Below are 22,122 nucleotides of genomic sequence, written 5' to 3'. Positions count from 1 at the left end.
AACTATTCTATCGTTCAATAAATAAACACGCGATTTTTGGAGCCAAAATGCGTGAAATGCAAACGCTCCCACGTGTATTAGTGAGTCAATCAGTGGCTGCCAACTAACTAAACATTTTACATGTCTTATTTTTTAAAAAAAAATATCTTACATGTCATTTTGAAATTAAAAAAAATTAAAATTAATTTTAATTAATATAAAAGAGATTTATTAAGGGTAGAATTGTCATTTTCAGCATTTTTTTAACCTTTGTGGGCCTCGAAAATTACCCTTACTCGCGCAGAATGCGTGCATTTCACGAATTTTTGCCAGGTAGGAGTCGCGTATTTATTTATTTGAAAGATGGGATAGTTAAAGTGTGTATTTATACACTATAAAAATTTAAAGTCAAGTTTAGAATCTAATATATGTATTATGTATAGACTTTACCTCGATTTTGTAAGGTAAAACGTAGATGATTGGTGTTTGTTCTTTGGTCTTGCCTCGAAACCTCCTTTAGCTTATCCTTTCATTACTTAATTTAAAATCTCTCTGCCTTCAATGCTTTTTTTTTTTTTTTAATATATATATTAAATTTATTCTATACTCAACTTGGAACTCTGCACCAGTGTCATGAATTTTCACAAATTCAAAATTCATTGGTATTAATGAGGACTTTCACCTAAGTAGACAAATCTCCCTAGCTGCAATTCTTCTATATTTTGCACATCCACTATCTAATTTCTCTAATATTTCTTTTGACTGCCCCAATAAACTAGAAAATGCTATTTTACTGAATTACAGTCCTACACCAATTAGAATATGCTCAAGAATACATAATAACTGTCTACTTTGATGCCAATTTTTTGAATGAGCTGTCACAAGAAGCAAAAGAGTAATCTTTTCCATCATAATTATTCTTTTCAACCAATATATATAGATATAGATAATTTTTTTTATGGATCGTCACACAAAATCAAGTAACAAAAACACTATAATAGAAAGTAGGAGTAGTTCGAAGTTTTTTCGATTGAGATGATTTGCATTTACTCCAATACAATACACCGAAAGTGACTTTAATTTCCATATCATAAGGTATTGACTAGTCAAACTTGAATTTGATTTTGAGTGCAAAACAAGATTTGAATTTCTTACATGTCTTAAAAACTAAATCAAAATGATTTTGTCTGGTCATTCATGACATGTATTCAAATTCAATCATAAAAGGATTTTCAATTTTATCTTTTTAACTGTGGAAAAAATAATTAAATTTTAAAAAAATAAAGAGTTTAATACTATTATATCTTGTATACCAGTTATAGATTTAATTTAATATTGAACCTTACCTTTTAGAATCATGCAAGATGCTGCTTTTTGCTCTCGTTTTTCAATTCTTTTATAAAAGAATAAGAAAATGTTATTACATATACCTTAAATTGGTAATTTCTGGTATGCTTTTTCTTCTTCTTTTTTCTCTTTATGACATGCTTTATGATAGATAAATCTCTAATAAGTAAAAACTTTGCGTTGGGAGAATTATTCACTTTTTTAAAAATCAAACTTCTATTTTCCAACTCCAAATTAAATGCTCTCTTCTTTCCTAATATAACCAAACGCATATCTAACTTTATAAATTTCAAATAAAGTAGAAAATATCTAAATTCTATAACCAAACATCCACTTATTTCAGTTCATAGAGTTTTACGAAATTACCCCTAAAGAGAAAGAGTTAAATATCTACTTAGAAACTAAAATAGAGAACACGAACTAAAAGCATGGGGAAACTAGAGAGCATCATAATCCGTGACAAAATTAGAATTTTCACTTCAAAATTTAAATATGAAATTTTTTTATAAAATTTTAAATTTTTAATATAAAAAATGATTTTGATTTTTCATTAAAAGCTCAAACTCCCTCGTGGGTCCGCGCTTGGCATTAATAATAAATGAATGGATGATGTATTGTATTTGTGCTTAATCGAATTGGACCATTCAAATTTCTTCAATAATGCCAATTGACGTAAACGGAAGTTAGATTTGAGCATGAATGTGGGTCCCACTTAGGTTTGACCAGAGACCAACCGTAACCATGGTTAAATGAACCAATTAATACGATCAGCTTAGTAAATTAAATGAAAACCACACGTGTGGGGAGTGGGTGATGGCAAGTTTTCGTCAGAATAAAAACAGAGAGAAGAACCCTACGGCCTGTTGGGTATGTCCCTCTGTTTTCTCTCCGTATAAGACCCAGCAAATTCCCAAACAAAACTGAAACAGAATTTGCAGACTCTCTTTCAGTTTTAGCTTTTTCTATATCTATATATAAAACACTGCTACCCGATAAAGAAGATAAAACAGAGTTAAGAAAACATGCCTGCAAGTTTAGACCCTTTGGATGTTGGTGTTCAGATTCCATACCATTTTCGGTGTCCAATCTCCTTAGAGCTTATGCGAGATCCGGTCACAGTCTGTACCGGTCAAACTTACGACCGCCAAAGCATTGAGTCCTGGGTCGCCACCGGCAATACTACTTGTCCGGTAACAAGGGCGCCGCTCAGTGATTTCACTCTTATTCCAAATCATACTCTTCGCCGCCTTATACAGGAGTGGTGTGTTGCGAACCGGGCTTTCGGAGTTGAGAGGATTCCGACGCCGAAACAACCGGCTGATCCATCGTTGGTTCGGTCATTGCTGAATCAGGCGGCGGCTCAGTCGAATCATATGAATTCCAGGGTTGCGGCGTTGAGGAGACTCAGAGGACTAGCTCGTGACTCGGAGAAGAACAGGTCTGTTATTTCGGCGAACAACGCACGGGAAATTCTTCTAGCGATTGTATTCTCCCGTATGGATTCGGACGCATCAGAGTTGCATCACGAATCTCTCGCGATTTTATCTATGTTTCCGCTCTCTGAACCGGAATGCGTTTTTGTCGCTTCCGATCCGGGACGAGTTGGTTACCTGGTTGCTATGCTTTTTCATCCTTCCATCGATGTCCGAGTCAACTCAGCTGCTTTGATTGAGACTGTAGTCGCCGGAATGAGATCCCCGGAGTTCCGTGCTCAAATCAGCAATGCGGATGACGTCTTCGAAGGAGTCGTCGGAATTTTGAATTATCCATTGGCGTATCCGAGAGCGTTGAAAGTCGGAATCAAGGCATTATTTGCTTTATGCCTAGTGAAACAACACCGTCAAAGAGCGGTGAGCGCCGGAGCGGTGGAAGCGCTAATCGACAGGCTACAGGATTTTGAGAAATGCGATGCGGAAAGAGCACTCGCCACCATCGAACTCCTCTCCAGAATTCCATCAGGATGCGCAGCGTTAGCATCTCACGCGCTAACGGTGCCTCTGCTGGTTAAAATCATTCTCAAGATATCGGAGCGTGCGACGGAATACGCCGCCGGAGCTCTGCTATCGCTTTGCTCAGCGTCGGAACAAGCTCAGAAAGAGGCGGTCGCCGCCGGCGTGTTGATTCAGCTTCTGCTGTTAGTTCAAAGCGATTGTACAGAACGTGCGAAGCGAAAAGCACAAATGCTTTTGAAGCAGCTTCGCGATTGTTGGCCGGAGGACTCCATCGCCAATACAGATGATTTTGCCTGCAGCGACGTCGTTCCGTTTTAACCTCTCTTTTACCAAAATCTCCCCTTAATTTTTGTAATTCGAGGTAAAAAAAAAAAAAAGGTAAAAAAAGCCAAGTGTCTAAATTTAGTAAATAGATCATTATTCCATGTATGTAATTTTTGTACGTAAGATAACCATTTTTTTTTTTGGGCTGGAAATTTGTTTTTCTTTATTCCTTTTCCAATTAAAAACAAACTCTTCAGAGTAATTAATCTATAGTTTCTTCTTTATCGGGCTGTTACGTATAAATTCAATAACAAAAAACATATCAATGAAGAACATTCGACTCATGAACATATAAAATTCAAAACATTATTTTTTTTATTTTTTGTAATATTTGATGAGTTGTAATATGAGGTGTTGCTAAGCATGTGTGACACTAATTTGAATGGGATAGTTCAACTTTCTTTTGACCGAAGACTAACTTTGATTAATCAAGATGTGCGTTGCAGGCAAATAATTGCTTGATTAAGAAAGAAGTACCAATTATATTGGGTCCTATAAAAACACCATAAGTACGAGGAGTTATTGGGCTGGATCGAACCTTCTTTACTGCATAGCCCAGCCCACTTGTTACTATACTTGAGTCAACAGATGGTGACATTTTTTAACTTTGGTCTACTAACAGTAATTGAACATATTAAAATGATACAACTGGACAAGAGAATTAAATTGTTCTACTTATAGGGATCGAAACAGTTTCAAACATGTATAAATTTATGAATATGTTTTATTGAAAAGCGTGATATGTACGCGGATCTTATTATTATATTACGCGAATAAAATATTTAAGATGGACTAGTAATTTGTTGTATGGTAAAGTATGGAGGTAATGTAATGGAATGTGACAGATGAATTGGAATCACATGGGGTTTTGGAGTTTTGTGGTTCAAGTGACAAATTAGTGGTCACATGCCCAACCATTTTCTTTTCTACTTTTTTTTTTATATCGTATAGAGATGGACAACATACAAATCTAGATCGTCTTTAGATGTGCACCACACTTCATGCTCTCACTACAAACGCAACGTATATTTTGGTGTACCACTCAAATATGTGTGATACGAATATAATTTCCTACTCTTAATTAATTAGAGGTTTTAAAGTTAGAGATTTGAGAATTTAAAAAAAAGTTTTCAGTATCGAATGTTTTTTTATTTTAAATTAATTTTATATGATGTAAATTTATATTAATTATGACTCTCTGTCGGATATTAAAATCTGGGTAGGTAAATAAACGAAAAGCTATGAGTGCAAAAAGATATCACTCTAGCATGTCATTGATATATACACCATCTTTAAAAATGTTATTTTTATACCAGGAGTTGGGACCTTTTGTTTTACAAATTTTTGACTGTATAGAGTTTGGAGTTTGGAAATAAATTTTTAGTCTGTGATATGTCGAATAATAACTTCTTTACCCCAAAGTTCAAAGGTAAGAGATAAAATTTGGTACATTGTTGTAGTTGTTCTAAATATTTGGGATTATAGTTACAACAATTTAACTGCTTGGAGCCTAATTAAGTCAAATTGAAATTATATGAATTGGACCTTTTTGTCAAAACTCTGATATTCTTCCACACTACAGACTAAAGAGAGAGCCACAAACTTGAGAAGGCCCAAACTGTTCCTTATTGGGCTTCATTATACGTGGAAAGAAAGAGGAAAAGCAAAAAAGGAAAAATTACACGATTAAACAAATATATTAAGATGCTATAAGTTTTTGCATGATTTTAATTCAATGAATAAGAACAAAAAAAAAAAAAGAGAGAGGAATAAGGAAGATAGTTCAAGTGAGTTGCTGAACAAAAGAAAGATGACTCTAATAAATTAAAAAGAAACAGAAAGTAAAAGAAGTTGTATCTACAAACATCGAATGAAAAACATTGTTTGTATATTTTAACAATTACATACAATTACTTTTTTTGTATTTATATACTATCAAAAAATATACGTCCTAACTATTATTTGTATAATTTCAGAATTTATATACATTTATTCATTTATATACATGATGTAACTGCATCTATTAATGATATTTATATACGTTTGATTTGTATATTTATCAGATAATTTTTGACATCATTCATTGTTAAGCAGAAGTCATATTTCATAAGAAATTCTAATCACATAAATAATCATGATTTGTGATATTTCTTGCCGTTGTAATAATCGAAATTGCTGCCCCATTGATTAAGTTAAGAGTACAATTTATATAATTTCAACGAGATATATAAATAAAGTAAGTCATAACAACTGAAGCTATAGCTACACTATATGATTAGAGAAACTATAGCTAAAAAAGATCATTATATTTTTATGAAATTTCCTCCAATTTTACCATCGAATCGACGCGCGGGGGGGGGGGGGGGGACCATTGTTAGCTTAAAATGTAACTTATCGTCTATGACACTTATTTTCATGCTTTACTTCCTCATTTTATAAATTTGTAAGAAAATTATTTATATATAGATAAAATTTTAAAATAAAATATGAAAAAATTGACCTATATAAAAGTTGATATATGAAACTCTCTGCAAGAGGTAATTGTTGTAGAAGGTAAAATGAAAATAGGGACGATAAATATTTGAGCACAAATTATTTTAGTAACATGATATTTTTAACCTATTGGTTTGGTAGGAGTTAAAATAAGTGAAAATCAGGCAGGTGAAAAATGTTAGAGGTCTAAAATCAAATTAAACTTTATAATAATAAGCTTTAAATATTAAGAAAATTCCTAATTATAAATATGATTCATGTTTATATTTCAACATATTTAAATTTTAAAAAGTAAAACAAAAATACTCCTATGAGATAAAATTATCAAAAATATTGTAAATTTTCATTTGTTTTTTTAAAGGATAGTTGAGAGTTAGGAAAATAGAACTTGTATTTTTGAAATTGATAGACTGATAACATAGTAAAATTTTATTATCTCAATTTAATTGTTGTAATGTATTAGAACTTTGGAAGAATGTATAAGAAATATAATTTAAATTTATTTAATGTCATTTATTTCTTGAATATAGAGAATGGATGAAGAACTAATTAGTTCAAGAGTAAATTTTAAGTTTAGCAAAGGAGGAAAGAAATGAAGAATATAAACATAAATATTATTATAGAAAAAAATAATAATATTAGAATGTAAATTAACCATACTATATTGGTTAAATAATTCTCTCTTTTTTTTTACATTAAATATTACGTACTTTCTCCCCTAAATATTCATTGTAAAGGAATATTAATATAGGATTAATGTATTATTAATAACAAAAAAAATAGGGTCTTAAAATTATGGGGGGGGGGGGGGGAGGGGGGTTGTGTAAAGCCATTGCTTATAATTAAATGACTTTACAATCATTAATGTAATTTACGCCATTTCTTTTTCATGTTTCCACTGAGAAACAATTTTTCTCATTTGTAACGAATATATTTTCATAGAGATAATATTCTTAAAACAGAAAATGAATTCTTTTTTCAAAATATTCATCCATACCAAACATAATCGTAAAACAAATACATAAAAACATATGCCAAATCAAGATTTTTGCTATTTACAAAAATTATTGGAATAAATTTAATGGGACCAAATTTCATAGTTTTCATTTCCCCGATATTGAGACAGACCACTGGATAAAATGAAAAAGAAAAAGAAAACAGTCTTTACGGTCATAATCGTTCATCCTCTATCGAATGAACTATAAAAAAAATAAAACAAGATTTACGACCACAACAATTCATCTTCTACCAGATGAACTTGAAAAGTAAACATGCCTATACGACGACAACCGTTCATCCTCCACCGAATGAACTTCAAAAGTATATATGATATTGATCATTTGGGGGTTGTCATCAACATTATCTCATTTGCAACTTGCTTGTACATGTCTTCCACGGTGAATGCTTCAGAGAATTGAGCAACCCCACTTCCATCTTTAGCCTAAATATACATCAAACATGTTTTTAAAACAATCAATAATAACAACAATAGTAATATTGTCAGTATGTACATGAATTTTATAATAGTAGAAAGACTATTCAGGTAAAACAATTTAAATAATGTCTAAATATAATCTATGACTAAACTATTATGTGGTAGCAAATAGAGATTCAACCTCAGGATGAGACAGTTGGGAGGAGGCATTTTTTAAAAAAAGGATAGATATATATATATTTTTTACTTCCATTTGGTGTGAAGATAAATGTTCAATTAGATTTGAAACTTATAAAATAAAACAACTATATGTTTCTCAAACACCCAATTCAAAAAAATTTCTCAAAGCGTGTCATTCTTCAATTTTCTGATCAATCAAACAAAAACACGTAAAATAAATCGAAGAGTGCTAACTAAAAAAAAACGAAGTTCAAAGTGTTCAAAAAGACCAATATATTATTTTGATAAAAATGGAAGGTCTTACGTGAGCTTGGATCATGAACATGCTTTTGAATTGATCAGATGAAATTTGAGCAGACACAATGTCAATCTTATGTTTCTCCAAAACATAACAAATGGTGGTAAATAGCCTTGGCTTCTTAGGACAACACACACTAATATGTGCATCTTCACCAGATACATTTAGTATCACATTTGGTGAACTCCATGTCATAAAACCTGTTGGAATAAGGGGACTAGCACCATGATTAGTCGGTGTAATAGCTATAGAATTGCAGGTTGATCCTTGATCACCCACATACTTCTCCCAGCTATTATTAACTTTTTGTAAACCCGTCAACCTTATGTTATATTCTTCTAGCCTTTTTAGCTTTTGACTTTCAAGTTTTTTGAAAGTATTCTTCAGCTTTCGGATACGGTTCACAGCTTCATAAACTATTTTAGACATATCAGCCTGCATATACAAAAAATATCATATTGCGAAATCAATTTTTTCACTAATTAAGGGTAAATAAGTCAAGGGAATATCATATCTAATATATATATATATATATATATATATATATATATATATATATATATATATATATATATATATATATATATACGCCCCAAAATTTGAAGGGCCCAAGTTACATTTTCATCATGTCTCCTTTAGCAAGCTTTCTAAATCTCCTTTAGTAAGCTTCCTAAAATGATTCTCTCCAAAAATTTATTTACTCAATTTAGAAAGTTAAAAATATGGAACAATAACATATGAAAATTAAAGTGTTATCATATGTAATTGCAAAAAGAATCAAACAAACAAGTAACTTTTAAATTATTTTAAAAGTTTCTATTTGATCTAAAAAAATAGTGTTCATTTTCGAATAATTTTTAGTTAGTTGATTATGATTATTAATTTTGCAGAAGACAATAAAAGAAAAATGACAAAAAAATGTTTCAGATTATCACAAAATTTATTGAATTATATCCTTGTTGATAATTGATAAGATATCGGATAATAAAATATAAGATATGTCATGTAAAAAACTTTTTACCTTAGCAGGGAGGTTGGGAACCAAAGCATGAAGAGTCTCGAACTGGGTTCGCATCTTCTTTCTCCTTTCTCTCTCTGTCCATTTGCGTACCTCATGTTTTGATGCTCTTCTAACTTCGGCTCCATCAACACCAGAATTTGGTTCAACAATTTCCTTACCATTTCTTTTTCGGTTGGCTGAACTTCTCTTTTTGTCAACATTAACACTCACTTCAACCACCTCATTAATAACTGTTAATGGCTCGCAAGTATCAGACCCAGTCGGATCTAGCAACTTGTTACCCTCGGTCTCTCCATTCACAACTTGATGGTCATTCCAGTCTAGGTATGACCAGATATCATCACACAAATGATCATGATTATTCTCGCCGTTTTCATTCATTTTTTTTCTTTTCAGGTTATGTAATAATGTAGCCTAGGTTACGCCTATTTATAGAACTTTTTTCTTATAGGGGGCAAAGTGTAAAAATGAGAAATAAGAGATTTAATATGATAAATCTTGAGTATGGAAAGAATATAGAGAAGGGTGGCAAAAAGAAACAAATAAAAAAATAAAAAATAGAGATAAAAAAGGATGATTCATTTGTAATGGATAAAAAACAAAATACAATCATAATCCTAAATACCGTTACTAGCTTCAAAACAAAAAATGTTAGCTAAAATACTTTTGTTAAAAATTTTGTTCTCACTCAATTGGGTCTCCGTTCATATTTACCACTAATGAAAATTATAAATTAAAAATAATTACTTTACAATATTACAAACTTAATCAAGTTATTATTCTTATCTATGCAAATACCTAAGTTTTTTTTCTGATTAAAATAATAATAATTATAATGATTGTATTTATAATTACTTAAGATTTTATTTTTTTAGAAAAATACAAATCTTAATTTTTAGGTTATATGAATTAAGTGTGTCTGCATTGTAGTCTTATAATATATAAGAGATCACATTACTAACGGTAATGAGATTTTAATATATTCAGATGATTATCAATGTCAATGAAATTTCATTAATAGCTGGCTCCGACTATATACATTTTTTTACTCATTTATTAATGTTAATGAAATTTCATTAGTAGATTTTAATAATGAGTTTTTATGCATCTTTTACTCATTTAGTCAAGTTAACCATACAAGAATTAATAACTAAGTATTTTTTTTCTTGAATAATTTTTTTTTATCATGCCATATCCATTTCATATAAAAGAAAAGATCATCATTTTATTTTATCGTTTGGCCAGGATGTCAAAATGACACTAAATACTAATCATAACTTTCCCTTTATTAGGAGAAAAAAAATTGAATTAGTTAGGATATTAATTCCTTGCAATCCTTCATTAGTTTGTAGCTAGCAATTTTTTTGATAATTCATTCATAAATGATATAATCGATAAATTTTTATTATTTATTGATAACTGAAATTGTTTATTGCTATTTTCGTTAATTATGACAATTAGGAGTATCGAATGTGGGATGGTGTATCGATTTAATGTCAATCTTATGTTTCTCCAAAACATAACAAATGGTGGTAAATAATCCTGGCTTCTTAGGACAACACACACTAATATATGCATCTTCACCAGCTACATTTAGTACCACATTTGGCGAACTCCATATCATAAAACCTGTTGGAATAAGGGGACTAGAACCATGATTAGCTTGTGTAATAGCTGTAGAATTACAGGTTGATCCATGATCACACGCATACTTCTCCAACCTATTACCAACTTTTTGTGAACCCATCAACATGATGTTATTTTCTTCTAGCCTTTCTAGCTTTTGACTTTGATATTTATTAAAAGTATTCTGCAACTTTCGAATGCAGTTCACTGCTTCATAAACTATTTTAGACTTATCAGCCTGCATATACAAAATAATATGAAATTAATTTAATTTATACTTCAAATTGCAAAATCAGGTTTTTCACTAATTAAGGAAGCAAGTCAAGGAAATATATATATATATATATATATATATATATATATATATATATATATATATATATATATATATATATATATATATATACATATACGAGTTAATTTGTTTCAAGTAATTTATTAATTTCTAAAAAAGGCTTTAATTTTGTTAAGTTTTATATTATGTCTATTACGCATTTGAGTCATAAAGATCTTATAATTATATGGATTAAGAATTTATTTTTTTTACAAATTTAGAATAGAATTAGTACTAGTGAGAATTTCATATTCTTATGCTAGAAGAAAAAAATAAAGAAATATATATAGAGTTTTTTTTTTTTGGGAACATATATATGAAAAAATTGGAATTCTATATTGTTTTATTCTTTTTCTTTTTTTGGGTAAACAAAACACATCTTATTAATCAATTTTGATATTAACAGGTCGATATGTGTAAATTAGTAATAGGAAAATATGTATATTACCAAATAAATTTATTCCAATTGTGTCAAAAGTCTATTAGAAATAGTCTGTCTTACTCACACAAATAGAGATCTGCCTACATCTTACTATTTCAAAATCTTACTCGTAAAACTATAGTGTTTGTTGTTGTCTTAAACACACACACACAACACACACACACAACACACACACACACGCACACACACACACTTATGCACACACGCATGCACACACAATCACATATGAAAATTAAAGGATTATCATATGTAATTGCCAAAAAGAATGAAATAAAAAGAAGTACTTTTAAAATTATTTTACAAGTTTATAGTTGAAAAAGAAAAGAAACAGCCTTTACGGTCATAATCGTTCATCCTCTATCGAATAAACTATAAAAGCAAATAAAGCAAGATTTACGACCACAACAATTCATCTTCAACCAGATGAACTTGAAAAGTAAACATGCTTATACGGCGACACCTATTCATCCTATATTGAATGAACTTCAAAAGTTAATATGATATTAATCATCTGGGGGTTGTCATCAACATTGTCTCATTTGCAGCTTGCTTGTACATGTCTTCCTTGGTAAATGCTTCGGAGATTTGAGCAACCCACTTCCATCTTTAGCCTAAATATACATCAAACATGTTTTTAGAAGCAATCAATAATAACAACAAAAGTAATATTATCAGTATATATGTACATGAATCTTGTAATAGTAGAAAGACTATTCAGGTAAAACAATTTAAATAATGTCTAAATATAATCTATGACTAAACTATATATGGTAGCAAATAAGATTCAAGATGAGACAGGTGGGAGGAGGCATTTTTTTAAAAAAAAGGATAGATATATATTTTTTTTACTTCCATTTCGCGTGAAGATAAATGCTCAATTAGACTTGAAACTTATAAAATAAAAACAACTATATGTTTCTCAAACACCCAATTCAAAAGAATTTCTCAACGCGTGTAATTCTTCAATTTTTTGATCAATCAAAGAAAGACACGTAAATAAATCGAAGAGTGTGCTAACTAAAAACCCAAGTTCAAAGTGTTCAAAATGACCAATATATTATTTTGATAAAAATGAAAGGTCTTACGTGAGCTTGGATCATGAACATGCTTTTGAATTGATCAGATGAAATCCGAACAGACACAATGTCAATCTAATGTTTCTCCAAAACATAACAAATGGTGGTAAATAGTCCTGGCTTCTTAGGACAACACACACTAATATGTGCATCTTCACCAGCTACATTTAGTACCACATTTGTTGAACTCTATATCATAAAACCTATTGGAATAAGGGGACTAGAACCATGATTAGCTTGTGTAATAGTTGTAGAATTACAGGTTGATCCATGATCACCCGCATACTTCTCCAACCTATAACCAACTTTTTGTGAACATTCAACATGATGTTATTTTCTTCTAGCCTTTCTAGCTTTTGACTTTCAAGTTTATTGAAAGTATTCTGCAACTTTCGAATGCAGTTCAGTGCTTCATAAACTATTTTTGACTTATCAGCCTGCATATACAAAATAATATGAAATTATTTTAATTTCTACTTCAAATTGCAAAATCAGGTTATAAATAATATTCATTTAATAAGTACAAATTATAAAAAAAGGCTTTAATTTTGAATTGTTAATTTTTATATTATGTCTATTACGCATTTGCGTCATAAAGATCTTATAATTATATGGATTAAGAATTTTTTTTTTACAAATTTAGAATAGAATTAGTACTAGTGAGAATTTCATACTCTTATGCTAGAAGAAAAAAAATAAAGAAATATATATAGATTTTTTTTGGGAACATATATATGAAAAAATCGGAATTCTATATTATTTTATTCTTTTTTTTTTGGGTAAACAAAACACATCTTATTTATCAATTTTGATATTAACAGGTCGATATGTGTAAATTAGTAATAGGAAAATGTGTATATTACTAAATAAATTTTTTCCAATTGTGTCAAAAAGTCTTACTCACACAAATAGAGATCTGCCTACATCTTACTATTTCAAAATCTCACTCGTAAAACTATAGTGTTTGTTGTTGTGTTACACACACACACACTCACGCACGCACGCACGCACACACACGCACGCATGCAAACACGCACGCGCGCACAATCACATATGAAAATTAAAGGATTATCATATGTAATTGCCAAAAAGAATAAAAAAGAAGAAGTGATTTTAAAATTATTTTACAAGTTTATATTTGAAAAAGATAAAGAAAACAGCCTTTACGGTCATAATCGTTCATCCTCTATCGAATGAACTATAAAAGTAAATAAAACAAGATTTACGACCACAACAATTCATCTTCAACCAGATGAACTTGAAAAGTAAACATGCCTATACGGTGATAGCCGTACATCCTCCACTGAATGAACTTCAAAAGTAAATATGATATTAATCATCTAGGGGTTGTCATCAACATTATCTCATTTGCAGCTTGCTTGTACATGTCTTCCACGGTGAATGCTTCGGAGAATTGAGCAACTCCACTTTCATCTTTAGCCTAAATATACATCAAACAAGTTTTTAGAAGCAATCAATAATAACAACAATAGTAATATTGTCAGTATATATGTACATGAATCTTGTAATAGTAGAAAGACTATTCTGGTAAAACAATTTAAATAATGTCTAAATATAATCTATGACTAAACTATATGTGGTAGCAAATAGAGATTCAAGATGAGACAGGTGGGAGGAGGCATTTTTTGTAAAAAAGGATAGATATATATATTTTTTTTACTTCCATTTCGTGTGAAGATAAATGTTCAATTAGATTTGAAACTTATAAAATATAAACAACTATATGTTTCTCAAACACCCAATTCAAAAGAATTTCTCAACGCGTGTCATTCTTCAATTTTCTGATCAATCAAACAAAGACACGTAAAATAAATCGAAGAGTGTGCTAACTAAAAACCCAAGTTCAAAGTTTTCAAAATGACCAATATATTATTTTGATAAAAATGAAAGGTCTTACGTGAGCTTGGATCATGAACATGCTTCTGAATTGATCAGATGAAATTCGAACAGACACAATGTCAATCTTATGTTTCTCCAAAATATAACAAATGGTGGTAAATAGTCCTGGCTTCTTAGGAAAACACACATTAATATGTGCATCTTCACCAGCTAGATTTAGTACCACATTTGGTGAACTCATTATCATAAAACCTATTGGAATAAGGGGACTAGAACCATGATAAGCTTTTGTAATAGCTGTAGAATTACAGGTTGATCCAGATCACCCGCATACTTCTCCAACTTATTACCAACTTTTTGTGAACCCACCAACATGATGTTATTTTCTTCTAGACTTTTGAGCTTTTCATTTTCAAGTTTATTGAAAGTATTCTGCAACTTTCGAATGCAGTTCACTGCTTCATAAACTATTTTAGACTTATCAACCTGTATATACAAAATAATATGAAATTAATTCAATTTCTACTTCAAATTGCAAAATCAGGTTTTTCACTAATTGAGGAAGTATGTCAAGGAAATATATATATATATATATATATATATATATATATATATATATATATATATATATATATATATATATATATATATATATATATATATATATATATATACGAGCTAATTAGTTTCAAGTAATTTATTAGTTTCTAAATAATATTCATTTAATAAATATAAATTATTAAAAAGACTTTAATTTTGAATTGTTAATTTTTATATTATGTCTATTATGCATTTGAGTCATAAAGATCTTATAATTATGTGGACTAAGAAAATATCCTTTTTTGACAATTTAGAATAGATTTAGTACAAGTTGAGAATTTCATATTCTTATGCTAGAAGACAAAAAACAAAAAAATATATAGAGTTTTTTTTTGTGAACATATATACGAAAAAATCAAAATTCTATATTGTTTTATTCTTTTTCTTTTTTCGGTAAAAACACATCTTATTATTCAATTTTAAAATTAACATGTAGATGTGTGCAAATTAGTAGTAGGGAAATGTGTATATTACCAAATAAATTTATTCCAATTGTGTCAAAAGTCTATTAGAAATAGTCTCTCTAAGTCACAAAAATAGAGATTTGTCTACATCTTACAATTTTAAAATCTCACTCGTAGTTTGTTGTTGTGTTACACACACACACACTCTCTCTCTCTCACACACACAGGCACACACGCACGCATGCACGCGCATGCACGCACACGCACATACACACAACTATATATATATATATATATATATATACACACACACACGAAGTAATTTTAAAATTATTTTACAAGTTTATATTTGATCTAAAAAATAATGTTCATTTTTGAATAATTTTCGATGAGTTGATTTTGATTATTAATTTTGCAGAAGACAATAAAAGAAACTGGCAATTCTTTTTTTACATATAATCAAAGAATTTATTGATTATATCCTTTTTGAAGATATCGGATATTAAATTTAAAGAACTTTTTACCTTAGCAGGGAGGTTTGGAACCAAAGCATGAAGAGTCTGGAATAGGATTCACATCTTCTTTCTCCTTTCTCTCTCTCTCCATCTGTATACCTCATGCTTTGATGCTTTTCTAGCTTCGACTCCATCAACGCCAGAAATTTGTATAGCAATACCCTTACCATTTTTTTTCCGGTTGGGTGGACTTCTCTTTTTGGCAACATCAACACTCACTTTAACCACCTCATTAGTAACTGTTAATGGCTGGCAAGTATCAGACCTAGTCGGATTTAGCAACTTGTTACACTCGGTCTCTCTACTCTCAACTTGATGGTCATTCTAGGCTAGATATGACCTGATATCACCACACAAATGATCATGATTATTCTTGCCGCTTTCACTCATTTTTTTTCTTTTTCAGGTTATGTGATATTGTAACCTAGGTTACGCCAATTTATAGAACTTTTTTCTTATAGGAGGGCAAAGTGTAAAAATGAGAAATGAGAGACTGAATATGATAAAGATTGAATATGAAAAAAATATAGACCAATTTAGTCGGCATAATATTCAACTTTAAAATAAGTCAAATTAAACCTATTAAAATAAATTTATTTAAATAAAATAAACAGATCATAAATTTATTAAATTAGAAATAAATTAGACAGATCATAATTTAATAAGCTAATCTTATCCTTACCCTAAATTAAATCTCTATACTTGTTTATGTATTTTGTTTTTTACAGATAGAATCATTATCTCGTGACTAGTGCTGTCTGTTTCATTATTATCAACACATAAACATGAACATTACGTTTTAAGACAATCATTTCAAATACTACACTTGTCAAAAGTGGGTCAATTTGTTCGGGTGTAAGATATAAATTTATTTATTTCGAAGAATTTAGTTATGTAATTTTACGTAACAAAAAAATTCTAAATTGAATATAAAATTAAAAAATTTACTACGTAGTTGCTTTCTTCTCTTTATTTTCATATTTTCATATACCTTTTTTACTTAGTGAGAAAAATATACTAGTAATAATATAGAAACACGTAGGAGATATCGTTATTTTTACATATATCAACAATTGATATTTTAATTGTTTAATATTGTCACACTAATTAATAGCATCAACTTCTCACAATTTTAATACACTCAAACTCGTTTACCTATTGTATTAGTAATATTTTTCTACCCAATTATAATAATATATAAATTAAAATATCAAATTTATAAACACCGGATACTATAAATCATTTTTAAAATATTGAAATTTTTCATTCTTTTATGCGGAAGTATTCTTTTGATAAGAATATCTCAAATTTAAAAGAGTTCAAAGACTTTTTTTTTTCTTTTTCACTTCCTTCAAACTGATCTTATTTGAGTTCCAGCATTTTTCATGAAATTATAGAATAATATTTTGTTATTTAACTACAAAAACTTTGAAATCCAGAATAATATAATTGGATTCACATATATTGAACAAATAAAAAATAATTTTAGGTAGATTTCTTAATACATATACTAAGATATCATGGATTCATACATATACTTAGGTTGATTTTTGAACCTTTTGGATATGTATATAATAACTTGTTAAGTTGAACTTACAAAATTCACTTCAAATATGTCTCTACTCCGTAGTCAGAGGTAGAGCTAGAGTGTAAGTTGGAGGTTTACATGAATCCATGATATCTTAGTATATGTATTAAAAAATCTACCTAAAATATTTATATATACACGCAAAAGTAGTGCGGGAAAAATTTACATGCAAAAATTTCAAAATAGAACAAAATAATGATGGAGTACCTAAAAAGAAATATTTATTATATATAATTTCAAAATATCATAAAGATTAGATCGTAAATGCACCTTTTATAAAAAAAAAGATTCTTAAAAGTTATGGCAGGTCAATTTGGGCCAAGTAAAATGAATTAAAGTGAGAATTACAATGTAAAAAAATAACCTTTATCACAATTAAGAGTGTACGTGGTCGGGTTAGTATGAGTTTTTTAAATATCGAATTAAACTATTTGTATCGAATTTTTAATTCTATAAACCAAACCAAATCAATAAAATTCGAGTTTTTCAACCTAAAGTTTTTTCGAAATTGTTCGGGTTTTTCGCTAAACTATTAATTCAAACATATAATTTACTTGTATATCTAAAATTTCTTCAATTCAACTAAAATACAACCATCTAATGACACTAATATAATAATAATAATAATAATAATAATAATAATAATAATAATAATAATGAAATCGCGTAATAAAATTACAGATTAACAAGTCATAATGAAAATGATCATAATTTAAAAGTACTAAACATGTTAAAATAATTTTGATAAGTATTAGTTACATGACTAAATATTAAGGAAACTAAAATTAGATTATATATTTAAATTGTTTAAACCAATGTAAAATCAAAGAACAAATATTTAATATTATTGTCATTGTTAGGGTTAAATTGTTTTTCTCTTTGTATTGGTATTAGTTTGATTTTGATTTAAGTTTTATTATAATTATTAACATCCGTAGACTATAAGCTTTATGGAACCATTCAAAATTCTAAGTTTCAAACTTGAAATAATATATTAAAAGATTATAAACCATGAAAAAATATAAGAAATATTTAAAAATTATATCAAAGTGAATATTTTTATGTATAAAATACAACACTAAAATTATATTATAATATCGGATTGGTTTAGTCTCGGGTTTATTTTGTAAAGTTAAAATGAAACCAACCCAATCCAAATATAGTCGGGTTTTTTTTTTTCAACACCTAACCAAGTCAAACCAACCACTAATTGAATTTTTTTCTTGATTTGACTTGATTTACAATTTGATTCGATTTTCAATTCGATTTTATACACCCCTAATTACAACTATATATAGAGACACGGTTATTATGGTTACAACCAAGATCTTATAGATATTTAACATATTTGTCATGAAATAAAAGTTCAAAGTTTATTGGATTTCAAATTCCTTCAAAAATAAACCTTTATCATCTTTATAATTACTTCAACTAATCGAAATTTGCGTTGAATTATGTGATCGTGTCCATGAAGCTTGCTTGCAAGTAGCTTCCTATATTGAATTTTACTTACGATAGTATTTATATTATTTAAGCTAATTTGTATAGACCTACAATTTTGCATAAATGTGATCGAGTGTATAACATAGAATTGTTGTGTAAGCAGTTTAGTGACGCTTTGTCATTAATTTGTATATTATTATTTTTTTTTTGAATTCACATAGTAAGGTTAGTAATTATTCTGCATGAAGAGCATTTCCAACTTTTATGTTGCGTGCGTAGTTAGAGATGCATGATTGGGCAAATTCACAATTTAATTTACTTTTAGGGAGTGTTTGGTATGAATGAAGGGTTTTTCATGAAAAATATTTTTTTCTAAAAAAATAAGTAGAATTTTGATGTATTTTTTTATATTTGGTTGATGAGTAGAAAATATTTTTGAAAATAATTTTTTTTGTATTTGATTTTGAATTTTTAATTTAGAAAATATCTTTTATTTTTATTAGAGAGCTATAATAATTTTTAAAAATGAAAATTGTTTTTTAAAAATAAACTTTTTTTTGTGGGGGAGAGTAGGGTTGAAATTGGTTAAAAAAAATTGAAATTTAAAATATTTTTTATAAACAAACTTAATTTTTTTTGGAGGGCGGGTGGGGTGGGGCTGATTGGTGGAGTGGGTGAAAAAACAAAAAGTTATAATTAGTAATATTTTTTACAAAACAAACAATAATTTATTTATTTTTGGGGTGGGGTTGGGGGACTAGTAGGGGGCTGGTGGGGGCGAGGGTAGGGGTGAGTGAAGACTAATAATTTGAAATTGCAAATATTCTTTAAAAACAAATTTAAAATAATAAAAAATTGAAGTCAATTTTTTTTTAAAAAAATAAATTTAAAATTTATTTTTTTGAGGGGGTGGAGAGCTGGGGGTTTCAAGGGTAGGGGGTGGGGTGGAGTGGAGTGAACAAATAAAAATTCAAAATTACAAATATTTTTAAAAACATACTATAATTTTTTTGTTGGGAGAGTGGTAGGGGTGAGTGTGGGTTAAAATAATAAAAAATTATAGTTGAAAATATTTTTTAAAAAATAAGATTTAAATTTATTTTTCAAAAAAAAAAAGAAATTGTAATTTGAACTTGAAAAAGAGTTTTGGAAAATGTTTTCCATAATTTTCTTTTGGCCATTATCATGCTTTGAATTCATAAACATAAAGATTTACTAACCTACAATCACGAATATTTCCTACTCAACGACGAAGAAAAATGTGAAACCCTAGCCTTGAAATGAAGGAGAATGGGTGTAATCGTTTATGAAAATAATGAAATGAGGAAACAAAGAGTAATTAAGATTTAGGGATTTGGTCTATGTGGCAGTAGAACCCTATAGGCTTGCAATGTAGCATCCATGTGGCAGCCACATGACATTTAACAACTTTGTTAATAAGGACATTTTTTACCAATAGGTTGACGGAAAGGATAGTTTTGAGTCGAAATAGATATAGTTAAGGATAAAAATAAGCTATTTTTAATAGTTTAAATGTATTTTTAACCAGTTTTCTTTTAGTTTATGTGACAGTGGAACCCTATTGGCGTGCAAAAAGGCATCCACATGACATTTAATAACTTTCGCTAATAATTAAAAAGGACTCTTTTGACCCGATAGTTTGACAGAAAGGATAGTTTTGAGCCCAAAATATAGTTTAAGGGTATACATAAACTATTTCGATGAATTTAAGAATAATTTTTACTCTTTTCTATTCGTAATATTAATTTGGGTTAATGGACCAAGATGATGGTGAAGAAATCAAGGCATTTGAATTGTAAAATTTTTATGATTTCTATTTCTATTAATACATTTCACATTATGTTATATATGATTTTATCAATTTTGGGTATTAATATTTATTGCGACTTTATCCTTTTTAGACCTTTTTGTATATTTTTAACAATTATATATAATTACTTCTTGTGTATTTTTATATTATCAACAGATATACGTCCTAATCATTATTAGTATAATTTTAAAATTTTTATATATATTTATTTGTATATTTATCAGGTAATTTTTTTATATCATTCTTTGTTTAGCATTGAATCGGCACCAGCAGGGATGGAGAGGAGATCATTGTAAGCTTAAAATGTAACTTATCGACTATCACACTTATTTTCATGCTCTACTACGAAAATCATTTTCAAATATGAAAGAAAATTATTTATATATAGATAAAATTTTAAATAAAATATGAAAATAGTGACCTAAATAAAAGTAATATATGAACTCTCTCAAGTGCTAATTGTTGTAGAAGGTGAAATGAAAGTCTTTTTTTTATTTTTGTAAAAAGTTAAGTAGCGTGATATTTTTAACCTCTTGATTTGGTAGGAGTTAAAATAAATGAGAGTCAAGAATCAGACATGAGTGAAAAATGTTGGGGGTCCAAAGTTAAATTAAACTTTATAATAATAGACCTTAAATTTTAAGAAAAATCATAATTGTAATATGATTCATGTTTTAATATTTCAACATATTTAAATACTAAGAAGTGAAATAAAAATACTCCTCTGAGGTAAAAATATTTAAAATATTATAAATAGAACTTGTATTTTTGATATTGATAGCTAAATAACATAGTAAAATTTTATTATCTCAATTTGAACTTTGGAAGAAAGTAAAAGAAATATAATTTAAATTTATTCAATGTCACTTATCTCTTTGATTGGACAACTTATTAATCTAAGAGTAAATTTTAAGTTTAATAAAGGAAAAAAATATAAATATAAGTTTTATCACAGAAGAAAATAATAATATAGAATGTAAATTAACCATACCACATTGGTTAAATAAATCTCTTTTTTCTACAGAAAATATTATGTACTTTCTACCCTAAATATTCATTGTAAAGGAATATTAATATAGAATTAATGTATTATTAATAACAAAAATATAGGGTCTTAAAATTATAGGGGGTGTAAAGTCGTTGCTCATAATTAAACGACTTTACCATCATTAATGTAATTTATGCCATTTGTTTTTTCATGTTTTCACTGCAAAACAATTTTTCTCATCGTAAAGAGAGATAATATTCTTAAAACGCAACATACATTTTTTTTAAAAATATTCATTCATACCAAACACAGCAATAAATCAAACACATAAACATATGTCAAATTATGAGTTTTACTATTTTCAAATATCATTGGAATAAACTTGA

The 22,122-nt window shown here is 28.6% G+C and overlaps 2 protein-coding genes across 2 annotated transcripts; one reads left to right on the top strand and one right to left on the bottom strand.

Annotated features, from left to right (window-relative positions):
- The first annotated feature begins 512 nt into the window (after nucleotides 1–512).
- LOC101261465 (U-box domain-containing protein 26) lies at nucleotides 513–3,754 on the top strand. The gene has a single exon (XM_004230722.5). The coding sequence runs from the start codon at nucleotides 2,349–2,351 to the stop codon at nucleotides 3,594–3,596; it is 1,248 nt and encodes a 415-aa protein (XP_004230770.1). The 5' UTR covers nucleotides 513–2,348; the 3' UTR covers nucleotides 3,597–3,754.
- A 3,677-nt stretch (nucleotides 3,755–7,431) lies between these two features.
- LOC109119825 (transcription factor bHLH95-like) lies at nucleotides 7,432–9,410 on the bottom strand. The gene is made up of 3 exons (XM_019212905.1): nucleotides 9,030–9,410; nucleotides 8,015–8,443; nucleotides 7,432–7,536 (listed from the first exon to the last, which is right to left on the bottom strand). Exons 1-3 carry the CDS (start codon nucleotides 9,408–9,410, stop codon nucleotides 7,432–7,434), a joined length of 915 nt encoding a protein of 304 aa, XP_019068450.1.
- Nucleotides 9,411–22,122: the final 12,712 nt, after the last annotated feature.

This window comes from Solanum lycopersicum, chromosome 1 (genome assembly GCF_036512215.1).
Source record: "Solanum lycopersicum chromosome 1, SLM_r2.1".
Taxonomy (NCBI): Eukaryota; Viridiplantae; Streptophyta; class Magnoliopsida; order Solanales; family Solanaceae; genus Solanum; species Solanum lycopersicum.
Note: the sequence above shows the minus strand (reverse complement) of the source record. Positions and strands in the feature narration are given on the sequence as shown.

Bases quoted from the DNA above. Each gene is read 5' to 3' on its own strand.
- LOC101261465 (XM_004230722.5), top strand. From the start codon at position 2,349: ATGCCTGCAAGTTTAGACCCTTTGGATGTTGGTGTTCAGATTCCATAC.
- LOC109119825 (XM_019212905.1), bottom strand. From the start codon at position 9,410: ATGAATGAAAACGGCGAGAATAATCATGATCATTTGTGTGATGATATC. The intron at 8,444-9,029 runs GTAAAAAGTTTT...TTGTATATGCAG, and splicing joins TTCCCAACCTCCCTGCTAAG to GCTGATATGTCTAAAATAGT. The intron at 7,537-8,014 runs GTAAGACCTTCC...ATGTATATTTAG, and splicing joins TGTTCATGATCCAAGCTCAC to GCTAAAGATGGAAGTGGGGT.